Below are 20,027 nucleotides of genomic sequence, written 5' to 3' on the forward strand. Positions count from 1 at the left end.
ATACGATAATTCGATTTTAATTTCTAGAAAAGAACATATGTTATTAGTGGGCATTTAATTTTAATAAAGTTTATCAGAAAAAATAATATTTTACAAGTTGCTAAAGATTTGAAAGCTTAATCTCTCTAAAGCCTGACTATATTCCGGCCTAAGAGCAATTTAAGTATATGTAATACAATTGTGATTAGGCTGATATAATAAAGTGTAAAAAGAAAATCAATGAATCAGTAATAAAAGTTATAATGAACAACAGCGAGTATAATAATAGAGGGAAATCTTTATGTAAAGCTTCACGAGAAATAAGTAACATATTAGATGTAAATTGGGTACTGCCACACTCAAAACGGTATGAACTTGAGTTAAGGTAAAAATACATGAGCGAAGGTGTTCAGTGACATTGAATATTCAAGAAAAACCAAGTAACAAGAAAACTTTCTAGTGTTTAAAATACATGACAAAAAAAATGGGTTACATTTGCATCGACGAAGAAAATCATGGAAGGTGAGTTAATGTGTGCCGCATCCTTGGACAGATTAAAAGCTTAGAGACCTTGTTTGTGGTGTGCTAGTCATAACTTTCCTTTTCGGTTCGCAAATATTTATTATGTATAATAACGCATGGCTATATATAATTTATATCTTTCAAACAGATCTGTTTAAAACTTTAAGTTATTTAAATACGCCAGTCTACCTTATTCAATCTATAAATAATAATAAATTAAATTATAGAATATATTAAAATGTTTAAAAAGTTAACCCTTTTTCAATTTCCACTAACAAAAGTACGAAAATCAAGCTTTTTTTTTTTTTTTAAATATAAACCTAATAAATTAAATAAGAGCAAATTTCCTCCTATTTGTTCAATCTAAAGTCAGGGGGAAGAAACAGATCTCGGTGGAATATTTTAGAGGAATTCAAAAAATTAGTTTATTTATGTTTTAGGACACTGATTACGTATTTCAACTTTAGCCAGCAATTATAAAAAAAATTCCTATAGACAAATTTTTTCTTTCACTTACTTATATAAGGAATGTGTAGTAAGAGAAAGTGGTGCAAAATTTCAAATCACCTCCTTGCACAAGCGTTGATTTAGTAACAGTACTTTCTCACAAATTACTGAACCCCTGATCCTACATGAGTTGTAGTAGTACAGATTTTAATTTTTTTTCAATACAAATGTACGATAATATTTAACATCAGCTACGTTTCATCCTCATTGAAATAATTTTAGAGGGCTCAAATACCGAATTAAAAAAAAAAACTTTTTTAAAGTACTTAAGAGAAAGTACCATTAGTTTTTTTTATTTGAAAAAAATTTACCATTTGGCATTGTTGAAACTAAAAAAGAAATAGTTACGGGAAAATCAGATACAGCATACGTCTCCGATCTCTGCTGATATGTACACGGTTTACTATATTTTATTAAACTGTTTATTCATGGCAGGAAAAACCATCCATAAAAAGCAACAGAAAAATATCTAAAGATCCATTTTTCAGAGACCCAATTCAACTAATGCTAATGGTAGCCTTACTTATCTGACTTTTTAAACAGACAATTATAGCGAGTAGGTAGGTCGAGTACATGTCACAATCTCACAAGAGGAGATCATAACACAAAAAAGGCAATCCTTCCCCGCTGGACCCGCCCCGCTAAGACCTCCGGGGAGCGACGGTCCTATATCACTTTTGAAATATTAGCTTAAGATGGGAAGAGGAAGCTTTAAGATAGTTTAATCGAGTACTATTTAAAAAGAGCCTGAAACTGAAAAACGGCATTAAAGGTACAGGAATAACATATTTCTTATATCGACGTATATTAATTATGATATAATATAAAATAAGTTTTTCTAATTTTTGTTAAAAGATAGCACAAATGAAAAAAATTGTGATTTCGAGGAGGAGTAGGATTTGTTAGGTCTCTGTCCACTAAGACGGTAACGTTAAAATTCGTAATGATTAGAGTATTGTCGATAGTCCAGACACTTATAAATACACCCATTGAAGTGGTTAGGTCTATCTGATACCCGTAAAAAAACATAAAAGTTATCACATCAAATCTTAATACCAAATTCTATCTCTGGAATCAAGACAGAAAAGATGTTACCAGTGAAGATAAAAAGTCTTCGAGGGGATTTGGCCGTGTTCCAGTCAAAAGACCGTCGAGACGAGAAATAGAGATACAAGGAATTTTATCGAGATAATTAAAGACGTAGTTGATCCCCAAAACGAAATAAACTAGAAACGAGTTTATTGCTGATCCACTTTAAGGGTCTAAATTTCGACGTAAAGATTAATAAAGCAGTAAAGAGAACTGCACGTTTACTCTGACAGAGTCCTTATCTCCGATAAACATCACCTTTTAATTTAGTTTCCATTAGTATCAAAGTCAAATCCATCAGAAATTTGATTGAAAATTAATATAAAATAATGAAATAATTTCATGAAAAAGATATTTCAAATTTGAATATGGTTACTAGTTTTTTTTTTGTATGCTTCAATTCTTCCATTGAAGACCTATGCAGCCATTTGGCTATATTAGATGGAATGTCAAAGCACATTTTTTGGGGGCTGCAGCGAAATAAATAAATATTGACTTAAAAATATTGAGAATCAAGCCCACAAACTTCAGAACCAAGTTCTCTAGGACCCTCGACCCGGCTCACTCAACATCAGGTCCCCTAATCGTACGAAATTAATTAAGGAAGATGGCCAGGGTGGCGGTCACAAAAAGAACTAATATAGTACAAAACTATGAGCACCAACGTTTTAACCCACTTGGCAGGGCTTCATCAGGACAAAAAACACAAAATATTTTAAACAGGGTAGGAGTATAAGATTACATGAAATAGAATGTAAATTATACTAGGATTATAAGATGTAAAAAAATATGAGAAAATTATAAACAAAAAAAAAAAATGTATCTTCTCACACTTTTTTTGGACCACCACTTGGCTTGATATATTATTAGCTTTTATCTTATTTCTTTCTATACTATAGTTTATACTGTGTTTATTTTCAATTTTCTTGAATCTATTCTTTTATTTGATATTACTCCACATCTGCATTTTATCCCGGATATTTATTACTATATTTTTATTTTCACATATTTAATACCAAAATTATATTTCCTGTCATCTTATACTCCTACCCTGTTTACAATATTTTTAGCGGTTTGCATCTTGATTTTAGCACTGATAAAGTGGGGCTGATGAACCTTGTAAAGTGGGGCGAAAAGTTGGTATATAATAAATAGTTTATACGATTTAAGTTATTTTTCTGATCGTCATCCGAACCATATTCCTTCATTAAAAAATATTTCGTACCAACAGTGTATACACAGTATAAAAAAATATTCGTAGATGGATGAAACTCTTAATAGCGAACAGAGACATCTTTGTTCCAAGATATCCGACAGAATAATCGAGGGCAGTATAGAGCTGCTGAGGACACACACCTAAGAGGCACAGCTGTTTCCTGTTTTGGTATTTTTACAGCTCGGTTCTAACGAGATGTCATCTCGGCTAACACATTCCTTATCTCCGAAAATAGACAACGAATCTATGACACCAAGTTTTTTACCCCTTAAAAATTGAGCCAGAAAAATAAAATTACCTAAAATGTTTCTAAAAAATATTCGAGTGTTAACTAAAATACAACTAACAATCTTTATCATTTAATTATTAGGTTATAAGTATTTATAATTTCACAATTGTCAATGCTGAAGCTTAGATTTCATTAAGGCCAGGCAGATAGCAAACTAATCTCCACTTCGGTTGTAGGAAGATGGTCCACGTTGGCGGTCAAGAAAGTTTTAAAAAATAAAAATGTGAAGTGCAACAACCTAAGGATGGTCAGGAATTCAGAACTTTGTAAGGACGTATTGTTTTTCGAACAACGGTTAAGAAAATGGATATGTTCAAGATCACACTCAGCCACCAAATTAAGGATAGGAGCTTTATATGAGGGTTCCTGAACCCACAGGATTGACTCACAGCTACTGTAACAGAATGAATAATCATCAGCTAAAGCAGTATTCGGACCCGGGTTCCAGGGAAGTTAGTAGTACAGTGCCTTACTTACCGAGCTACCTCACTCGCACAAGAAATGAACAAAAATAAAAGAAAAACTGTTTAATGATAGCCACACATTGTCTCCATAAGGGCTGAATCCTGGAAGTTAAAAAAAGGAAACGAAGAAACGTTGGTTACTAAGAAACAGTTTGTCTGCTATTTTTATAGGTTTCATAACCGCCACCCAGACTGTATTCCTACAATCAACCATTTATGTTCCAATAACCTTTATCGAAAAAATGTAGATTGAATAATTTGAGACATGATTATTGAAAATCTGGTGTGCCACTCGCTAAAAGAAATGTTACATATTCAAAAGCAGGCAGACTAAACATAATTTTTGAACATTTTTAGCTGAAATTGTTTAAAACATTCATGGAATATCACTGTGTAATTCAACCAACAAAATCTATAAATGGGTAAAGTTTTTAACTCAAAATATTTTTATTTAGAAAATATATATTTATACAGATGAACAGACTCAAAAAATTTGATACAATTATTTTCAGGATCACGGGCTCGACTTGTTTCAAAACATTCACGTTATCTAGTTGAATAACTTGAGTCATCAATGATCAGAGCTTAAGTATCGCATAACAATCATGGCGCTGTTCCTTTGAATGAGATTTGACCCGTACCTTGCGCTATCACAAAAACCATCCATTTTAAGACACGGGACCTCATCCATTTTAAGACACCATTTTAAAACACTACACGATGGCGACCACCAAAAATCCATAGGAACGTAGATTGGAACATAGAACTTGAGTTATGACGTCTGTGTCGAAATATATTAAGCCCTATTTGAACAATCTTGATCAGCCGACACACTTCAACCAGAGAAACCTCTCACATTTTTTAATGACTTTTAGTAAGTTCCACTAATTTTTATCACTCTTGTGATATTATTTATATGTCATCTGTCAAGTTGAAATGAACCTTAACTAGTCTGTAGGTCCCGAAATGTCCATTATACCATGTGTATCAACAATGAAAAAAAAATCTTAAACGTAATATCACAATATGTGTACTGTGGTATAGGAGAGAGCGAGTTATTATAGATCCTCTTTGAACTGGATATATAAAGGGAATATCCTAGAAAGGAAAACAAAAATGTTTTTGATAAGAAAAGCAGCAAGCTTACAAAGGATTTAGCATCAAACACTCTAACACCATAATAGATGATATTTCTGTCTGGATATATATATATATATTTTCTTACGATCTCCACTTCCCATGGACCTTCCAGAAAAACGACAAATGTAAGGTTTACATTTCTATTTATAACAGCACAATAGCAGAATAAATAAAAAAATATAACATATAGCTGTTACAGAAGCGGAAGTTGGCATAATCACAAATCTGAAATTCTCCATGATCAAGCAGACCAACTTATCGTTTAGAATGCAAAAAGGCTTAAAGCCATGGAGGAAAGGGCTAGGAGGCAAGTTGAGTTGATTAAAAACTTGTAATAGAAAATTACAGGTTAAAACCCACATTAAAAATATGAAAACTAGGTTAAACTATGTCGAGTAAACCTAACTCTCCCTTCCTTTTGAGATAAGGTAAATTCTCCAGAACGGAGAAACGCCTGAGGGGATTATGGGTCTGACAGTCGGAGTGGCACTGGGAATAAAGCTCAAAAACAAAGACATGAATAAGGTGGAAAGAAGAACCCTGGTTACCATAGATCGTCCCTCGCTTTGCCCACCAAACGGTCCGAGACGAGATGCTACGTCTCAAGAAAGTAAAAAGAGATTACACACATTAGACACCTCGGCTAGAAGACCGACGAGCGGATGTAAATCAGGGAGGAGATGACCCCTGACAACCTCTATTCGCTGGCGAGGCAGAAACAGACCGCCGACCAAGTTAAATATGTCTCGTTGGCCAGAGGAAGGGTTTGTTGCTGGCGCAAGCATGGGCAGCCAGCTATTAAGGCTGAAGATGTCGAAGCCCTGCAAAGACAGCAACTATTTTCATCTATACCCACGTATTCAATTATTCATCCACATTTTTATAATTCATTTCATTGGGAGATTTTTTACTATCTACATATTTACATTAAATTTCGGATATGTCTATTTATTTATTTAATTCAATTTTATTTTTCTGTAGGAAATGTTGTTTTTTTATTTTTCATTTCAATCTATACCTTTATTTTTCAGATATTTTTAATCCCTTGTATGTTTAATGTACAAAAAGCCTACCTATTTATTCCATACTACGGTTCCTTGGTCTACGGATGGGTGTATCTGCTGGTCTAGATATGAGACTGGAGAGACTTATGAATCGCTTTGTAAGTTTATCTACGGGTTTCGCAGTCGCTCTCATGTCTCCTGTTGTTATACCGAGAGTTGAAGTGGATCTATCAAACCTCTCGGAGGCAATGCTTCCTTTTCCTATTCCAGGTCTTTAAGATCCAAATAATTTACCTATATCCTTGATCTCACTCATTCATTCATTACGTTCACACATCCATTCATGAAACACCAGATTCCAACTGATTGATTTATTGGTTTCCTAGAGTACCGTCTTCTTCAGCAAATCCTTCGTCATAGGTCCAACCTCCTTCTGGAATTCTCTCCACATCTCCATTCCCCAATTCTAATCCATTCTTTCCATTAAACAACAACTATTCCTTTACCTACTACATAATCAAACCTCCGTATGTATGTGTAAAATTATAGTCATAATATTGATCACCACGATGGAGAGGAAGGATGGAGTTTCATTCCATTCCCTCTCCTCTCCCTTCCACCCCTGTGACTTCCTTGAGTGACGTCTTAGCCGCCTATGATATTTAATTATATAAGTCAAATAAAATAAAAATAAAATGCTCACGGTATCGCTGATTGAGAATTTTTTGTCCTGAGCACGTTTCGTGATGTTTTACCTATGTAAATTAAATAACCTTAATAAAACCTAGTGGCCTTATGGAAATTAAATAAGTGATGAAGTCACTCAAGAGTTGATCAGTCACGCTAGCATGAAATTAACATGAAAATAAACGACACGAGAAAATGAATTACATTATAGTAAAAAAAAAACTTGAGAGATCGACCTAAGAACAATAGTACTTTAACCGAAGTACCAAATTTTAATAGTTTTGGGAGCTCTCCGGGAGCCACCAGGCTCATAAGGTGTGCCCTTAATTGGGCAAAAATTTGGCGGTCGAGCGTGATTATGACCAATCACCTCCTTGCACAACCGTTTGTCGAGTAACAGTAAGTCCTAACAAAGTACTGAGTCCCTGACCCTTCATGCGTCGTACTGCAACAAATTTATTTTAATTTTATTTATTTATGACATATTTGGCCATAGTAATCTAGAAAGTAGTGATCAAAACTAAACAAAAAGTAGTACAAAGATATTTGATGAAGTTAAAAAGAACCAAGATTTATAGGTTGTTGTAAGACTGTTTCTTGTATCAAAACTAATAATTTATAACACAAATATTTTCTCCTCTTCCAGGACTGCGAGAGCGTTCAAGGTTTAGCGTAATTATAGCACATTACGTAATTCATTGTAAAATTTCTAAAAGTATTTCTTTCTTCTTTTTCGGTATAAAAACTGTTTAATTTCTACATTAATGTAAACTTCTAGCATTTCAGTGAAAATAATGAGTCTAATTGTAATAAACTTAAATAAATAATAAACTTTTTTTTTCTTTAGATGTCAATATTCCTCATTCTTTAGAATCATTAACTTAATTTTTAACTAATAAAGAGAAAAATAAAACTTTTGATCGGCAGCTAAATGCTAGTGAACAGGCTCAGAAATTATTTTGGTCGAAAAATCACTAAATTAGCATAGAAATGAGATTATAAAATTCAAAATACCCAAATTGAATAACCCAAATCTATCTTTTTATCAGTCAGTTTTATATATTTGTATACCTATGAATTAGCTTCACTATTTTATTTATTTATTTTTTTTATTAGTTCTGATGAAAACTTGCAATGTGCGTCGAAACGTTGATCATTAAGAAATAACTGTACACAATTCTTCAATTGTTTTCCAGATCTCAACTCTACTTCTTTGTAAAATTTAAATAATATTTTAATATTTATTACATATTTTTAAATTTAATAAAATTATATTATTTAAAGTTAGAATTTACGAATTCGATAGAATAATGTTACTATAAATGTTTAAATTAACTTATACTGTCGTGCAAACAATATTCTTATTTGACATATAATTAACTGATTTTATGACAATTTTGTGAAAATAATTGATAAATTATCTTAACATCAAGAGATTGAGTTTCAACCTCAAGGCATGCACCAGCACGCTACCCCACTACATTAAAATTTCATCATAGCCATCACGAGACAATTGATAAACCCATTTACTACTTCATTGTCTGCCCTAAGTTGTGCTAAAAGCGTGAATAAGGTAGATTATTAATTCTGGGATCGGGAGAGGGAGGGAATGTGTAGTGAATAGGTGGGTCGAGTTAGGAAGGCAAGTTATGCGGCCGGCCTCTGTATCTAAAACATCCCACCGGCATAATCCCACACCGTCAAACTTTCATCCCTTCGATGAAAAATTTAAATGGGAGGGTCCTCTGAGTTAGAATATATTTCCATTTTCAAAAGTTTAACCCTTCCTACATAATCAATTACATCCTATTTCTAAAGAATATTAAAGAAAAATTACAACTAATATAACAGGTTCTCAACTTTCCTCTACATCAATCATTGAATCATCCAATGATTATTCTTGATATAAAAATATTACGTGATCAACCAAATTAGACTGAACTTAGCGAAAGTGAAAATGCTTTTGCTGCTAATATTTTATTTTATTAATGATAATATTTATCTAATGATAAGTACTACAATCTGCTACAACTTGGACAATAAGTAATAGTGATACATGATCACATTCATACCAAAATTATAAAATAAATAATCATTAACGATTATCAAATTCCTCATACTAAGCCCGATATTTTGCTAACCTGTACGAGAGATAATTACAAGATGGTGGCCAAAAAAATAGAAAATATCAGGATCTAGGGGAGGAATTAGAACAACTGTACAAGCTTGATAAAGTTAGGGGCTACCGTTGATTATTTCAACCAATGGACTGATCCCGGAGACGACACTGGAGGACATTAAGGCTCTGGATTTGTCGTTGAATATTCTGGAACTAATGCACAAAGTTGTGTTGTTGATTCGGAACAGCGAATATAGTCAGAAAATTCATTAATATTAAAGATTTTTTCTAGCCTCACTCTTGATCTGGGTCCATGTAGGTATAACATTGCTGAAAACCGAGAATAAGGAAAATTCCTAAATAATAACAATAAACTCTCTATATGTATATAAACCGAAAAATAAATAAAATTTTGAACTAAATATAATATAACAAAAAAATAAAAAAAATAATCACATTTACACTACTATGTTCAATATTTACACTCTCGACCTGAGAATCCCCCAGCCCACTCAACCCCATACGCATGAAGGGTAAGGCAGAACTCTTCAAGATCCCAGCACATCCTTCTCACCGAGTCAATGGTAATAAACCAGTGGAGGCTGAGTAAGTGCGCTAAAGCTGCAAACACTCTACATTCTGGCCATTGCCAGAACTCCAATTGTCAAGTTAACTTTACAATAGGTCTCTTGGCCACAGTCATTTCAACCTTAGAGGTGGATTGTAGGGTTGGGTCGCACTGGATAATGATTGATTTTTTTTATTATTATTATACTTATTTAATTATTTTCAAAAAATGTAAATGATTTATAAAGAATATACTAAAATAATTATTGGTCTTAACATGCATCGAATGTTACAGTAAGTTGTTTGGTTAAAATTGAATTACCAAAAGTAGCACTTCATATAATCGATTTTATAAATGTTATCATTTTCTCTAAACAGTTGAAATTATTTTAATAACACTTGTCATATCAATGCAAATGCCGATATTTCAAAAACTTACATCTTGAGTACCTTCAAGTATGATTTTTTGAAATAAATTACTATTCCTCATTTTTAGCAGTAACGAAGAATGGATAAATATAAAAGCATTTCATAAAATAATAAAAAAGAAAATTAATAATGTCGTGTTTCTAAGGTTGTTATGACAAGTTAAATTTTACATTCACTTACTCCTATAAGATAGTATAAAATAAGGGGAGGCATTGCGAACCTCAATAACAAAGGAAGTGCGGTTTTGAAGCATAGGTGCTAATTCAAAGATTAATTTAATCTCAAAATAGGCTGTAAAGGAAAATCAGATTTCGAATACATAGAAATAAACATAAATGCTCTAAAACTTTAGAATATCCAGATATAGGAGTATAACACAGTCATGGAAATATTTGTAATTGTTTTTCATTGTTACCTGAAAAAATTCTGATTATAATAATTAGGACTAAAAACACATAGTTTAAGTTATCAAGTTGTTATGTAAACCACAATTATAATAAAAGAAAAAAACCTTCAAAACTACTAAATAAATAAGCAGTAAATCATGTGGACATAGTATTAATCCCGGAACATCAGGTACAAAGAAATGTATGGACAGTATGAAGTAAAACTTTATTCAGAACTAAAAATAGATAAATAAACACTGAACAATTTAAAATAGTGCTTAATTAAAAAAAAAATCCAAAATAAAGCAAACTACACAAACATTCAGCTAGAAATCGCTTGATAAACCTCTTTGTCCAGAGGGAGACAGCAATTATACAATACTGGCTGCAGGTGGAAGATAACGGTTATCACAAAGGGTTGTGTGCCCTCCCATACCCACACCTGTAACGGTTCGTCTCTTCCATACACAGCTCTTTTGTAATAATACGAGCATATTTAATCTGTTCAATTATTGTTATTTCAATTGTTAAACTATTGCGAATAAAGAGCAACTGAATAAACAACAGGAAACATACATTGATTGGCTTACAGGGAGAATGCGGTGATCAAAGCGGAAAGATTGTACATTACGATGTACAATTACCTTGAATTATCATTTTATTAATTGAAAATTACAAAAAAAAAAAAAATACAATAAGTAGATAAATATTTCAGAACAAATAATAATCTTGGGAAGGAACCACCCAATGGTGGTAGTTCAATTATTGCTTTAACTTAGAAGATCCCGTAGCCATCTTCTTTTCAGGCCAAATCTGCAACGAGTGGGATGTTGAGGTCCTTTACAAATAAGGGATCAGTTTATTAAGGTGCATTAAGGATTTCACGGAGGATTTTGGATTGTAAGGATTATATACGAGGGGGGGGGGGATTTTATGGTGTGATGAAGCCACAAAACTCAATTCCGGATGTCCAAATTGGTCTGATTATCACAGTGTACAAGATTGTTTTGTAGTAAATGGGAAGTTTAGAGCGTTAGTCAAGTAGGTGTTATATAAATCGGAATCAACGAGCAGTTTCTTGTTGTTTCAGTACAGAATGGGGATTCCAAGTAAGTCTCTTGTCAAGATGGAGTCCTAAGTAGCGAATCTGTTCAACAGGCTTTAGTGGCATGTTACAAAAATATTCTGTAGGGCAGGAGAATAAAGGTTTACGACGGAGAGTAAAGGTCATCTCATGGGATTCGTAAGGATTTATTTTGATTCTCCAATTGTAATTTTAATTTAATTTTTTTCTTCATAAAAATATATATTATTTAATTAATCGACATTTCAGTTTGTACCGTAAATAGGAACGATTTTTGTGAAATAATTTTTATTTTGTGAAATAATATTTTTCTTCAGATTGATATTTACAATTAATAAAAATTCAGATAATCTATTTCTATGGATATTTTTAACTTCTTTTCCATTATTAATGATAATCCTTTAGAATGGATCCTTTATCAATTTTTAGTTACTTCTTATGTTTTTAGAGACTAAATCCTTTGTTTTTGGATCGACCAATTATTTAGTGATTACTTAACGAGAGAAAATCTAAAAGAATATTCTAAAATTGCTAGTTTTATTTTTAAAGAATATCACACGATATAAATGCCTTCATAAATATCACAAATAACGTTCATGTCGGTAATATACCACCTAAGAAGAGTGGAGTTGGCGCAATGCTGAGGGCTCATTCTCCTCATACGTGAGAGGCATGGCCACGACGACTATTAGACCTCTCTTTGATAGGCGTTTAATGATGATGATGATGATGATACCCTGCCCAGAATAGCAAATCCTTTCACCGATGGGACAATGCTACCTCGCTGCGATCCCATTCTCACCCAATTAGTGCTACCACTTTCACTCTTTAAATTTCTCGCTTGGCCTTGAGAAAGATCAAAGGAAGTGATCGAGCCTAGAGGCACATTTGAGTATATTTCAGGTTTAAGTAAGTACAATTTAAAGGCTGAACATTTATCTAGTTTTCTACATGATCAATATTTTGATTTATTTACTTTATTAATTTACTAAGACGCTGTGAAATATCTTATCTATGTCCTTGTGAAAAACCATAAACATCATACCCTTGAAAAAACGTTAAATCTCTTTGACCTCCTCGTATAGCTGAATCATATTTATTTTATCCCAAGGTTCTTGCTGGAGAGCAAGTACAGAGTTTAAAAAAGAAGTAAGAACAAAGCATACGGAACAGCACAGTCTGTCGATAAAAACCGTTCTATGGAATCGAATGGTTTTGTTTGTAGACTTCATGCCTGCTGTAACTACAATAAACGTGGAACATTATCACACAATAATAGACCGGGCTTGGCACCCAGTGAGGACATTTAGCCGGCTGGCAATGGGACTGCGACGAGATGAAAAATGAGATTCATTGCTTTCTCGAGGTAATGGCGGGGAACTGTAAGGTACATGGACATATCAAAGTAGTCAGCGTCAGTATTGAAAAATGCATCGATAGAAGCGAATCAAATTAATTGATGGAAAATAGAGATATTATATAGAAAAAGGTTGATAGATAGATAGATAGAAAAATCCTCGTAAATATTACAACAAATTTATGAATTTTTTTAGTTCAAAAATAATATGTGACCTTATTTTTTGGTTCCCATTACAACACTGTTTAATGATATGTGAAGCAGCTTCTTCAAGAGATCAAATTAGGAGAAATTATTCCAGGAAAAACTAACTTTTTAATGATTCACTGTGAAATGGGATTCCTCTAGCTTAGGACTGCCTGGATCACTCACTTCAAGTATGCGCAAAAAAAAAAAAAAAATAGATGATTGATTACAACTTAAACTTCGTACAAATATTCTTGTGTCTTTTCAGTATACATTGTTTCGGTGTGATATAAGGCTTGTCAAAACAGCTTTTACTAAGAAATTGGCGAAATGCGTTACACTGTTACTCTACCACAACTTTACTCCAAAGAACTATCTACATTTCATGAATAGATGACTACGTACAAACAAATATTTTGGTTTATATCCAAAACCGCAGGCAATTGCTCTTTTAAAATATCCAGTCATGTACGCCCGATTTCAGTAAAAGAAGCTACCTTCAGTACATGAATGTGAATGAGAGGGGTCAGTTGTGAAGGTCAAAAAGGTAACCGTCCGACTTTAAGCTCAGGAAAAAATAATGACCCAAGCATTTAGTTTAATTTTTTTTTAATCTTACTTTTTTATTAAATTGTTTCTTTTATTTTCAAGTGATCCATCTATTAAAATTTAAATCAACATAACTCGTGTTTTAAATAAGAAGGACAAGAAATGTTGGGACTGCAGAAAGAAAAGTTGTTTAACCAAAATGCTGAACTCCTTACTTACAGTGTTATCAGCAACAACACGTTTCACTGGCCAGGGCCTAATGAAGTAAAGTTAGTTCCACTTCTGCATGAAGTGTCCTCAACAACGCGCCGCGCAACAATATTCCGGTACAACAATGAAGGAGTATTAGTCCAGTCAATATAGAAATAATAAAGGTGCTCAACTTGTAAGAGGTCAAGTAGTCATCATTTTTTGTTATATTGATTAGATCTAAGCCAGTAGTAAAAAATAAATTTGTTACTTGGAAAGATCTGTCTGTGTAAGTTACATTGTAGCCAAAAACAGTCAGAGTTTGGAACTATTTTTAGATTTTTATCAATATCTTCCAAATTAAAGAAAATCTGCAGTTGACTTATTTACAATACATTAAATTTATCACAATTTGAAACCAAACTCAATAGTTATCAAGATATAGTTCTTCAAACATTAAATATTTTTTCCAAAATGAGAAGAAACAAAATTTGGTCTCTAAATTAGTCAAATAAGATCCAAAATACTCATTCCATGAAAAAAGACATAAGTAATAAACTCAAAGGACTAGTAATAAACCTTAATTTGAACTGCGAAGGGCACTCATAGTCCCCAATATATCTATCCAAAATATATATATAAAATATACTGAAAACGCGTAAAAATATTTGGAAAAAAAAAAAAAAATATTTTTTGGGGTATATATGTAAATTTGAAATAAAAATTACAAAACCATTCTTAACATTTAATTTTTTTTAACCTTATTCAATATTATTTTCACTATCTTTTCATATAGTCAGGAAACGGGTAAGAATTGGATATACTCGTATCCGCAGAAAAAACACTTTAACTATATTTAAAAAGTTCTGGAGATGCTGGAAGATTATTGGTTCCGGAAGAGGCAGAGATCTGAGGAATGTTAAGAAGTTAATCTAGATACATCAAATGATTTGCGTGGAAGATTGGCCCCAGTCAGACATGGCGTCAAGGAATCCGAGAAACAAAGTAATCTTGAAAAATGTCTCCGATCTAGTTTTTCTTTGTACGCAGGCTTATGTACGGTAGAAACAGAAACTCCATATTTAAATGTTAATTTTGAATTGGTATCGATGTAGATACAACCGTCAATGCATGATAGTGATAAATGCCAGGCCTGTGACTCCGAAGAAAATAAAGATAACTTTCACTTCTTAGGAACCGGTCACCTTGCCAAGTAAAATTAGAATAAAATACCTGCTCTCCAGAACAATTGCTAAGTTTACTAAAAGGCTATAATAGGAGAGCTATTAGAAACTATGTACGGCGGGATACACTGGAAAGATTTCAGTTGGTTAGCAAGTGAGGGATCAATGCATAACCACAATGTTACAACTTTGATATGATTGGTTTATTTCTTTTTAAACATAAATACCATATTGTTGTTTTAAATTAATGACTTATTAAAAGCATTGTTTTTAAATCATATAACAGTTTTTGGTTTGTGTTGTTAATTATCTGTTTCAGTTAAAACTGTAAACAGTCTTCGACAGAAAGATATTTTTCCATTGTCTATGAGTTTTAAATTATTTAAATAGATCCATTTTTTGTATTCTTTGTAAAATAAACATATTTTATTCCATTTTATATAGTTCCTAGACGCGTTGTCGAAGGTTCCCACGTTTTTGGAGAGTATGAAGTTTCCCCTCAGTGTTTCAAGCCTTTTTAAAAGTCTACTCTACGTTTCAGCCTAATCATTATCACCACTTATAATATAGGTAATTACGTACATAGTAGAAATCTACAGAAAAAGGAAGATTCACAGAAAAAAAATCACAAAAGAAAATGAGGGGATAAAAATGAAAAAAAGTTGAAAATAAAGATGAAGTTATATTGACCCATGTACCTGGTAAAAGCCATCGTGTAAACAATTAGCAGTCATGGTAGTAGGGTCATGTTATCAGGTTTTTCTTTATAGCTGGTAGTAGAACAGATTATTTGCACATGCATGACAGATAAAAAAAACGTTATGTTGTTGTAATCATTTGTTATCCATCAAGTTGAACTCCTATCGGTCACTATTAGCGTCCAAACAAGAACTCATCATACCTTATCGTTGTTGTAGTATTACTAGCACGGCAGATATCTGCCACGTAGAAACTGATTTTTACAGACATGGTATAAGATAAATGAAAATAACAGACAAAAGAAGTAAAAATATCTATTTATACTATAAATGTTCATATTTAATATTTATCCTCGATTTAGTCAATAATAAATGATAACTATAATTATAGGGATTTCTAAAGCAGAAGGGTCCATTTAACTAGAGGGTACACTCCTACCTCCTTTCATACAAATTAGATTAAATGTCCATTTCAATCTCCTATGTACTAGCATCTATTGGAGCTCACCGGATACAGGTCTAACAGTGGTCTACAAAGCTAACCAGGCTTACCATGTTCCTTTGGAATATATTAGCATACACATAGAGTATATATAGGTAGATGTATATAAGTACATAAGTATACATTTAAAACAAATATTTTTTTCTTGGAAAATTAAGTAATGACCGTTTACATTATTTTTCTTATATTTACAATAAAATTTTTTTTCTCTTTTGAGATTTCAGCTGTTTAAGTATCTATAAATTTTCGAACATAGGTACGTGTCGCGTACTTAATTCTTACGCGTGATTAACAGCAAAATTTTAAATGATATTAATTTAATTTAAATATTTCAAAAAATCGATAAAATCAGTAAATATATACCAATAAAATACGTCTGCCAATTACATGGACCAATATAACTTACTCACTATTTCTATCTTCTTCTTTTTCTTTTCTATTTTTATCCCTTTTTATTTTCAAAGATAAATTTAAGGGATGGAACTGTAAATTTAGGAATGTGTATGTGTTTAAATAAATAACTATATATGTGTGTGTATGTATTAACTCACACGCACGCTCGAGAAAAGAAGAATTTCATTACATGCCAAGATAAATAAAAGGGAGTGTAACAAAGGGTTATTACAAATTTTAATTTTGCCTCCCTTCTCATTTATAAGGATCTGCAGTGAGAGGGGTAGGGGGTGGATGGTGGAAGAAGAAAGGAAGGATGAAACTGAGGCGAGAGAAAGTTAGGCCTCAGAATAAACTTTAGTTTCAGTTTCCTTTCCTTCTTCTTACACCAGTCTTCAATTGTGGCCCCCAATATCCGACAACAATTCTAGAGACAGTTTCAAATCAATAGAACAAGCTTTGACAACCATCAAAAGTATTGTAAGAGCGGTTATTAAATAAACCGAGGACTGTTGTGAAAAAATATAATATAACTTAGGACATGTATATATATTGAGTTATTCACTAAACATTTTATATATATAAGAAACAGGTTATAATAAAAATTAGATGTAAAATATTTAAATTTATAGTACTCCCATCAGATAAACACCTAAGATAAAGTTAAAAAAACTATTAAGAAATAAGTAAAATGCAAAAAAGAAATGAACAGGCTTAGAAGAAAAGGGCGGTTAGGTTATAGAAAAACCAAATAACCCACACTCACTTCATTTTATTCCATTTTGCGAATTAGTTCTAGTGGCCACTACAATACATTAATTACAAAACAATTGTTAGTAATGTTGCTCTTTATTTTTCTTAGTTTGTATTCTGTTCAATTGAGAATTTAATAATTAGTTAAATTTTTTCAAAAAACTATTTCTTTGGTTTGTTTTTTTTTACAATAGGGCATGACTATGAGAACAATAAAACCACGAAATTTCACCAAAATATTGTTTTACTATTAAAAGATACTCAAAAACAAAGAGATCTCTAATCTACTGATTAAGCGAATGCGAAAAGAAGAGAATGTAAAAAAGGGATCTGAGTGTAAAAATGACTACCATGCCATAAAAATAAAATGTTATAAGATGTTCCGTGTGGAACTAAGAAAAAACTAAACAAAGTACAAAGTGATTTATTGAGCACCGACGTTTCGCTCCACTTTCCAAGGTTCCATCAGGATTAAAAAAAGACAATAAAATAAAAATATTGTAAACAGATTAAGAGTATAAGATAACATGAAATATAATCTAAACAATGGTAGGACCAGCGAGTATAATAGGGGCATTCATGATATTAAGTTTAACATGTTTAAGCGTGTAAAATAGAAAAACTTAAGTTAAAAAGGAGAAATATTTCCTTCTTTTACCATGTTAAAACGATATTACATATAACATGGTAAAGAGCCTGTTAAATGGAGAATGACGTCACGCAAGAGACCAGCTTTATCACCGTTTTGTTTGTAGTTGTGTTAGGTTACTTGCTCGTTGTTTGTGCTTGTATTGGTTACGATGTTTCTATAAGTAATAAAGCAACGAACGACAATAATAATTCTACTTCTCACTCAATTTCGACATGTTGTAATCAATTACTTAACTCTTAATCAATTACTTTCTTCAAAACTCAGAAGAAACCAGTACATGAAGTTCTGGAAAGAAAGGTTATAAAACAAGTTGCTCAAAAAATCCGCTAGGAGCTCTAATGCATTTACCATTTAACATGACTTTAAAAAGGACTGCTCAGAGTCCTATATTAATAACATTTAACATGGTAAAGAATTTTACATTTAACACATCATGAATATTCTTATTATGAGGTTCATTATACATTTGGTGGACAGAACTGTAAAATATAAAAATTTTCCCATTCCTCTGCCTTTCTTCAATACAGTATTTCCTGGAATAAAAGTTAGCATTCTGATTTGTTCTTTATTTTCCTTTTTTGTCGACCTTTTGATATACTCATATTGTTCCTTTGATATATTTACTGTTATTACTTTATTTCATTTTTTTCCGTCTTCTAGTTTTAGATATTCATTTTTACTTTTCTTTACTTGTCTGTTATTCTATTCGATATATATTTTATTTATTTTATGCCTAATATTTATTATTGCATTATTTTTTTATTTCTGTGTCTTATTTCAATTTTCTTTTAATTTACTCAGCTCATTTTTATACAATGTTTCATTAAAGACTATGTTATTAAGTTAGAGAACGATTAAATGATTAAATGAACTCCGATTTAAAGAAACATCCATCCTTAAACCACAGGTTTTTCTTCCATTTTATAACGTGTGTACTATAGAAGGTTCTCTGGACTACAGAGACAATGAAAAGATTTAATAATAATAAACACAAATATTTCTGCCATAACGTGGTCGAATCAGCAAAAATAAGGCTTTCTTATTCGTTACAAGTTGATTTACTTTATTTCTTAATTTCATTCGAATATACATATATAGAAATAGAACTGTGAAAATGAAAAAAGAAAGAAATTGGGAGACCGTTAGACTAGGTAGGGTACTTAAGACCTAGCCGAAACCCAAATGGACCCCCCCCCCTGTCTTGAATACGCCTCTAAATATAGGACCCTTCCCTGCCTCCCAGCTCTTTAGCTCTAATGCACTCTCTCAACAGATGTAGATAATATATACAACAGGGAAATTGTCTTCCGGCATAACAGGTCCGCCTGTCTGACATAAAATAAGCATTTAAAATTATGACAGCAAAGTAACATCATAATTACAAAGATAACAACATATAACGTCATAATTTACTATAATTTTAATAATAAATTTATGTGCTATAGAAAGATTCAATTATTTTAAGTGTACATATGTACACAGAAGAACACACAATATATTTAAACATTAATTAATTATAAACATAATGTATATGAAAGTCTGTGACTAAAATAATACAAATTTGATTCAATTATGTGACGATGTAACTGTTTAAAAAAAAATTTCAGATTTGCATATTAAAGTACATAGGAGTAACATGTTAACAATTAAAAAAGGCTGGCAACCAAATGCTTTCTTAAATAACATTTATAAATACTTGGTAAGGACAAAATATCATAAAAATGAAGAAACTTTCTAGTCTCGGATAGAATAAAAGAACATCTTCATTTGTCACTCAAACTACACTACTTAATTGTTTTATAGTATATTTTGAATTAGAAAACGTTTATTTTTTTTTTTTATTTTTTTTTTTTTTAAACCGGCCAAGAAGCACCGCGGCCTCAGAGGGCCTATTGTACGCCGTCCCTCCTCTGCTCAAAACAGGCCAATTGCCTTTGCAAATCTGGATACTGTATAGGGATCCACAGGTTCGCAAAGTTTGGGATCCAAGATACAATCCTTACCAAAGATGAGGAATCGCGTTCTTGCCACTGCATCACATTTACACATGATGTGATAGGCAGTCTCTTCCTCCTTTCTGCA

General features: G+C 32.0%; 2 protein-coding genes across 7 annotated transcripts in view; one reads left to right on the forward strand and one right to left on the reverse strand.

Moving 5' to 3' along the window:
* Liprin-beta (liprin-beta) overlaps window positions 1–20,027 on the reverse strand; it is a 196,125-nt gene that overhangs the window by 35,208 nt on the left and 140,890 nt on the right. The window lies entirely within an intron of this gene.
* The window catches only part of LOC106685358 (NADH-ubiquinone oxidoreductase chain 5-like), a 30,652-nt gene continuing 16,939 nt past the window's right edge, over window positions 6,315–20,027 (forward strand). The window contains 1 exon segment of the mRNA XM_024361830.2: window positions 6,315–6,480. Coding sequence (XP_024217598.2) covers window positions 6,315–6,480 — 166 coding nt within the window.

The sequence above is a fragment of the Halyomorpha halys genome, unplaced genomic scaffold (genome assembly GCF_000696795.3).
Source record: "Halyomorpha halys isolate HHAL.00 unplaced genomic scaffold, Hhal_1.1 Scaffold685.1, whole genome shotgun sequence".
Classification (NCBI taxonomy): domain Eukaryota; kingdom Metazoa; phylum Arthropoda; class Insecta; order Hemiptera; family Pentatomidae; genus Halyomorpha; species Halyomorpha halys.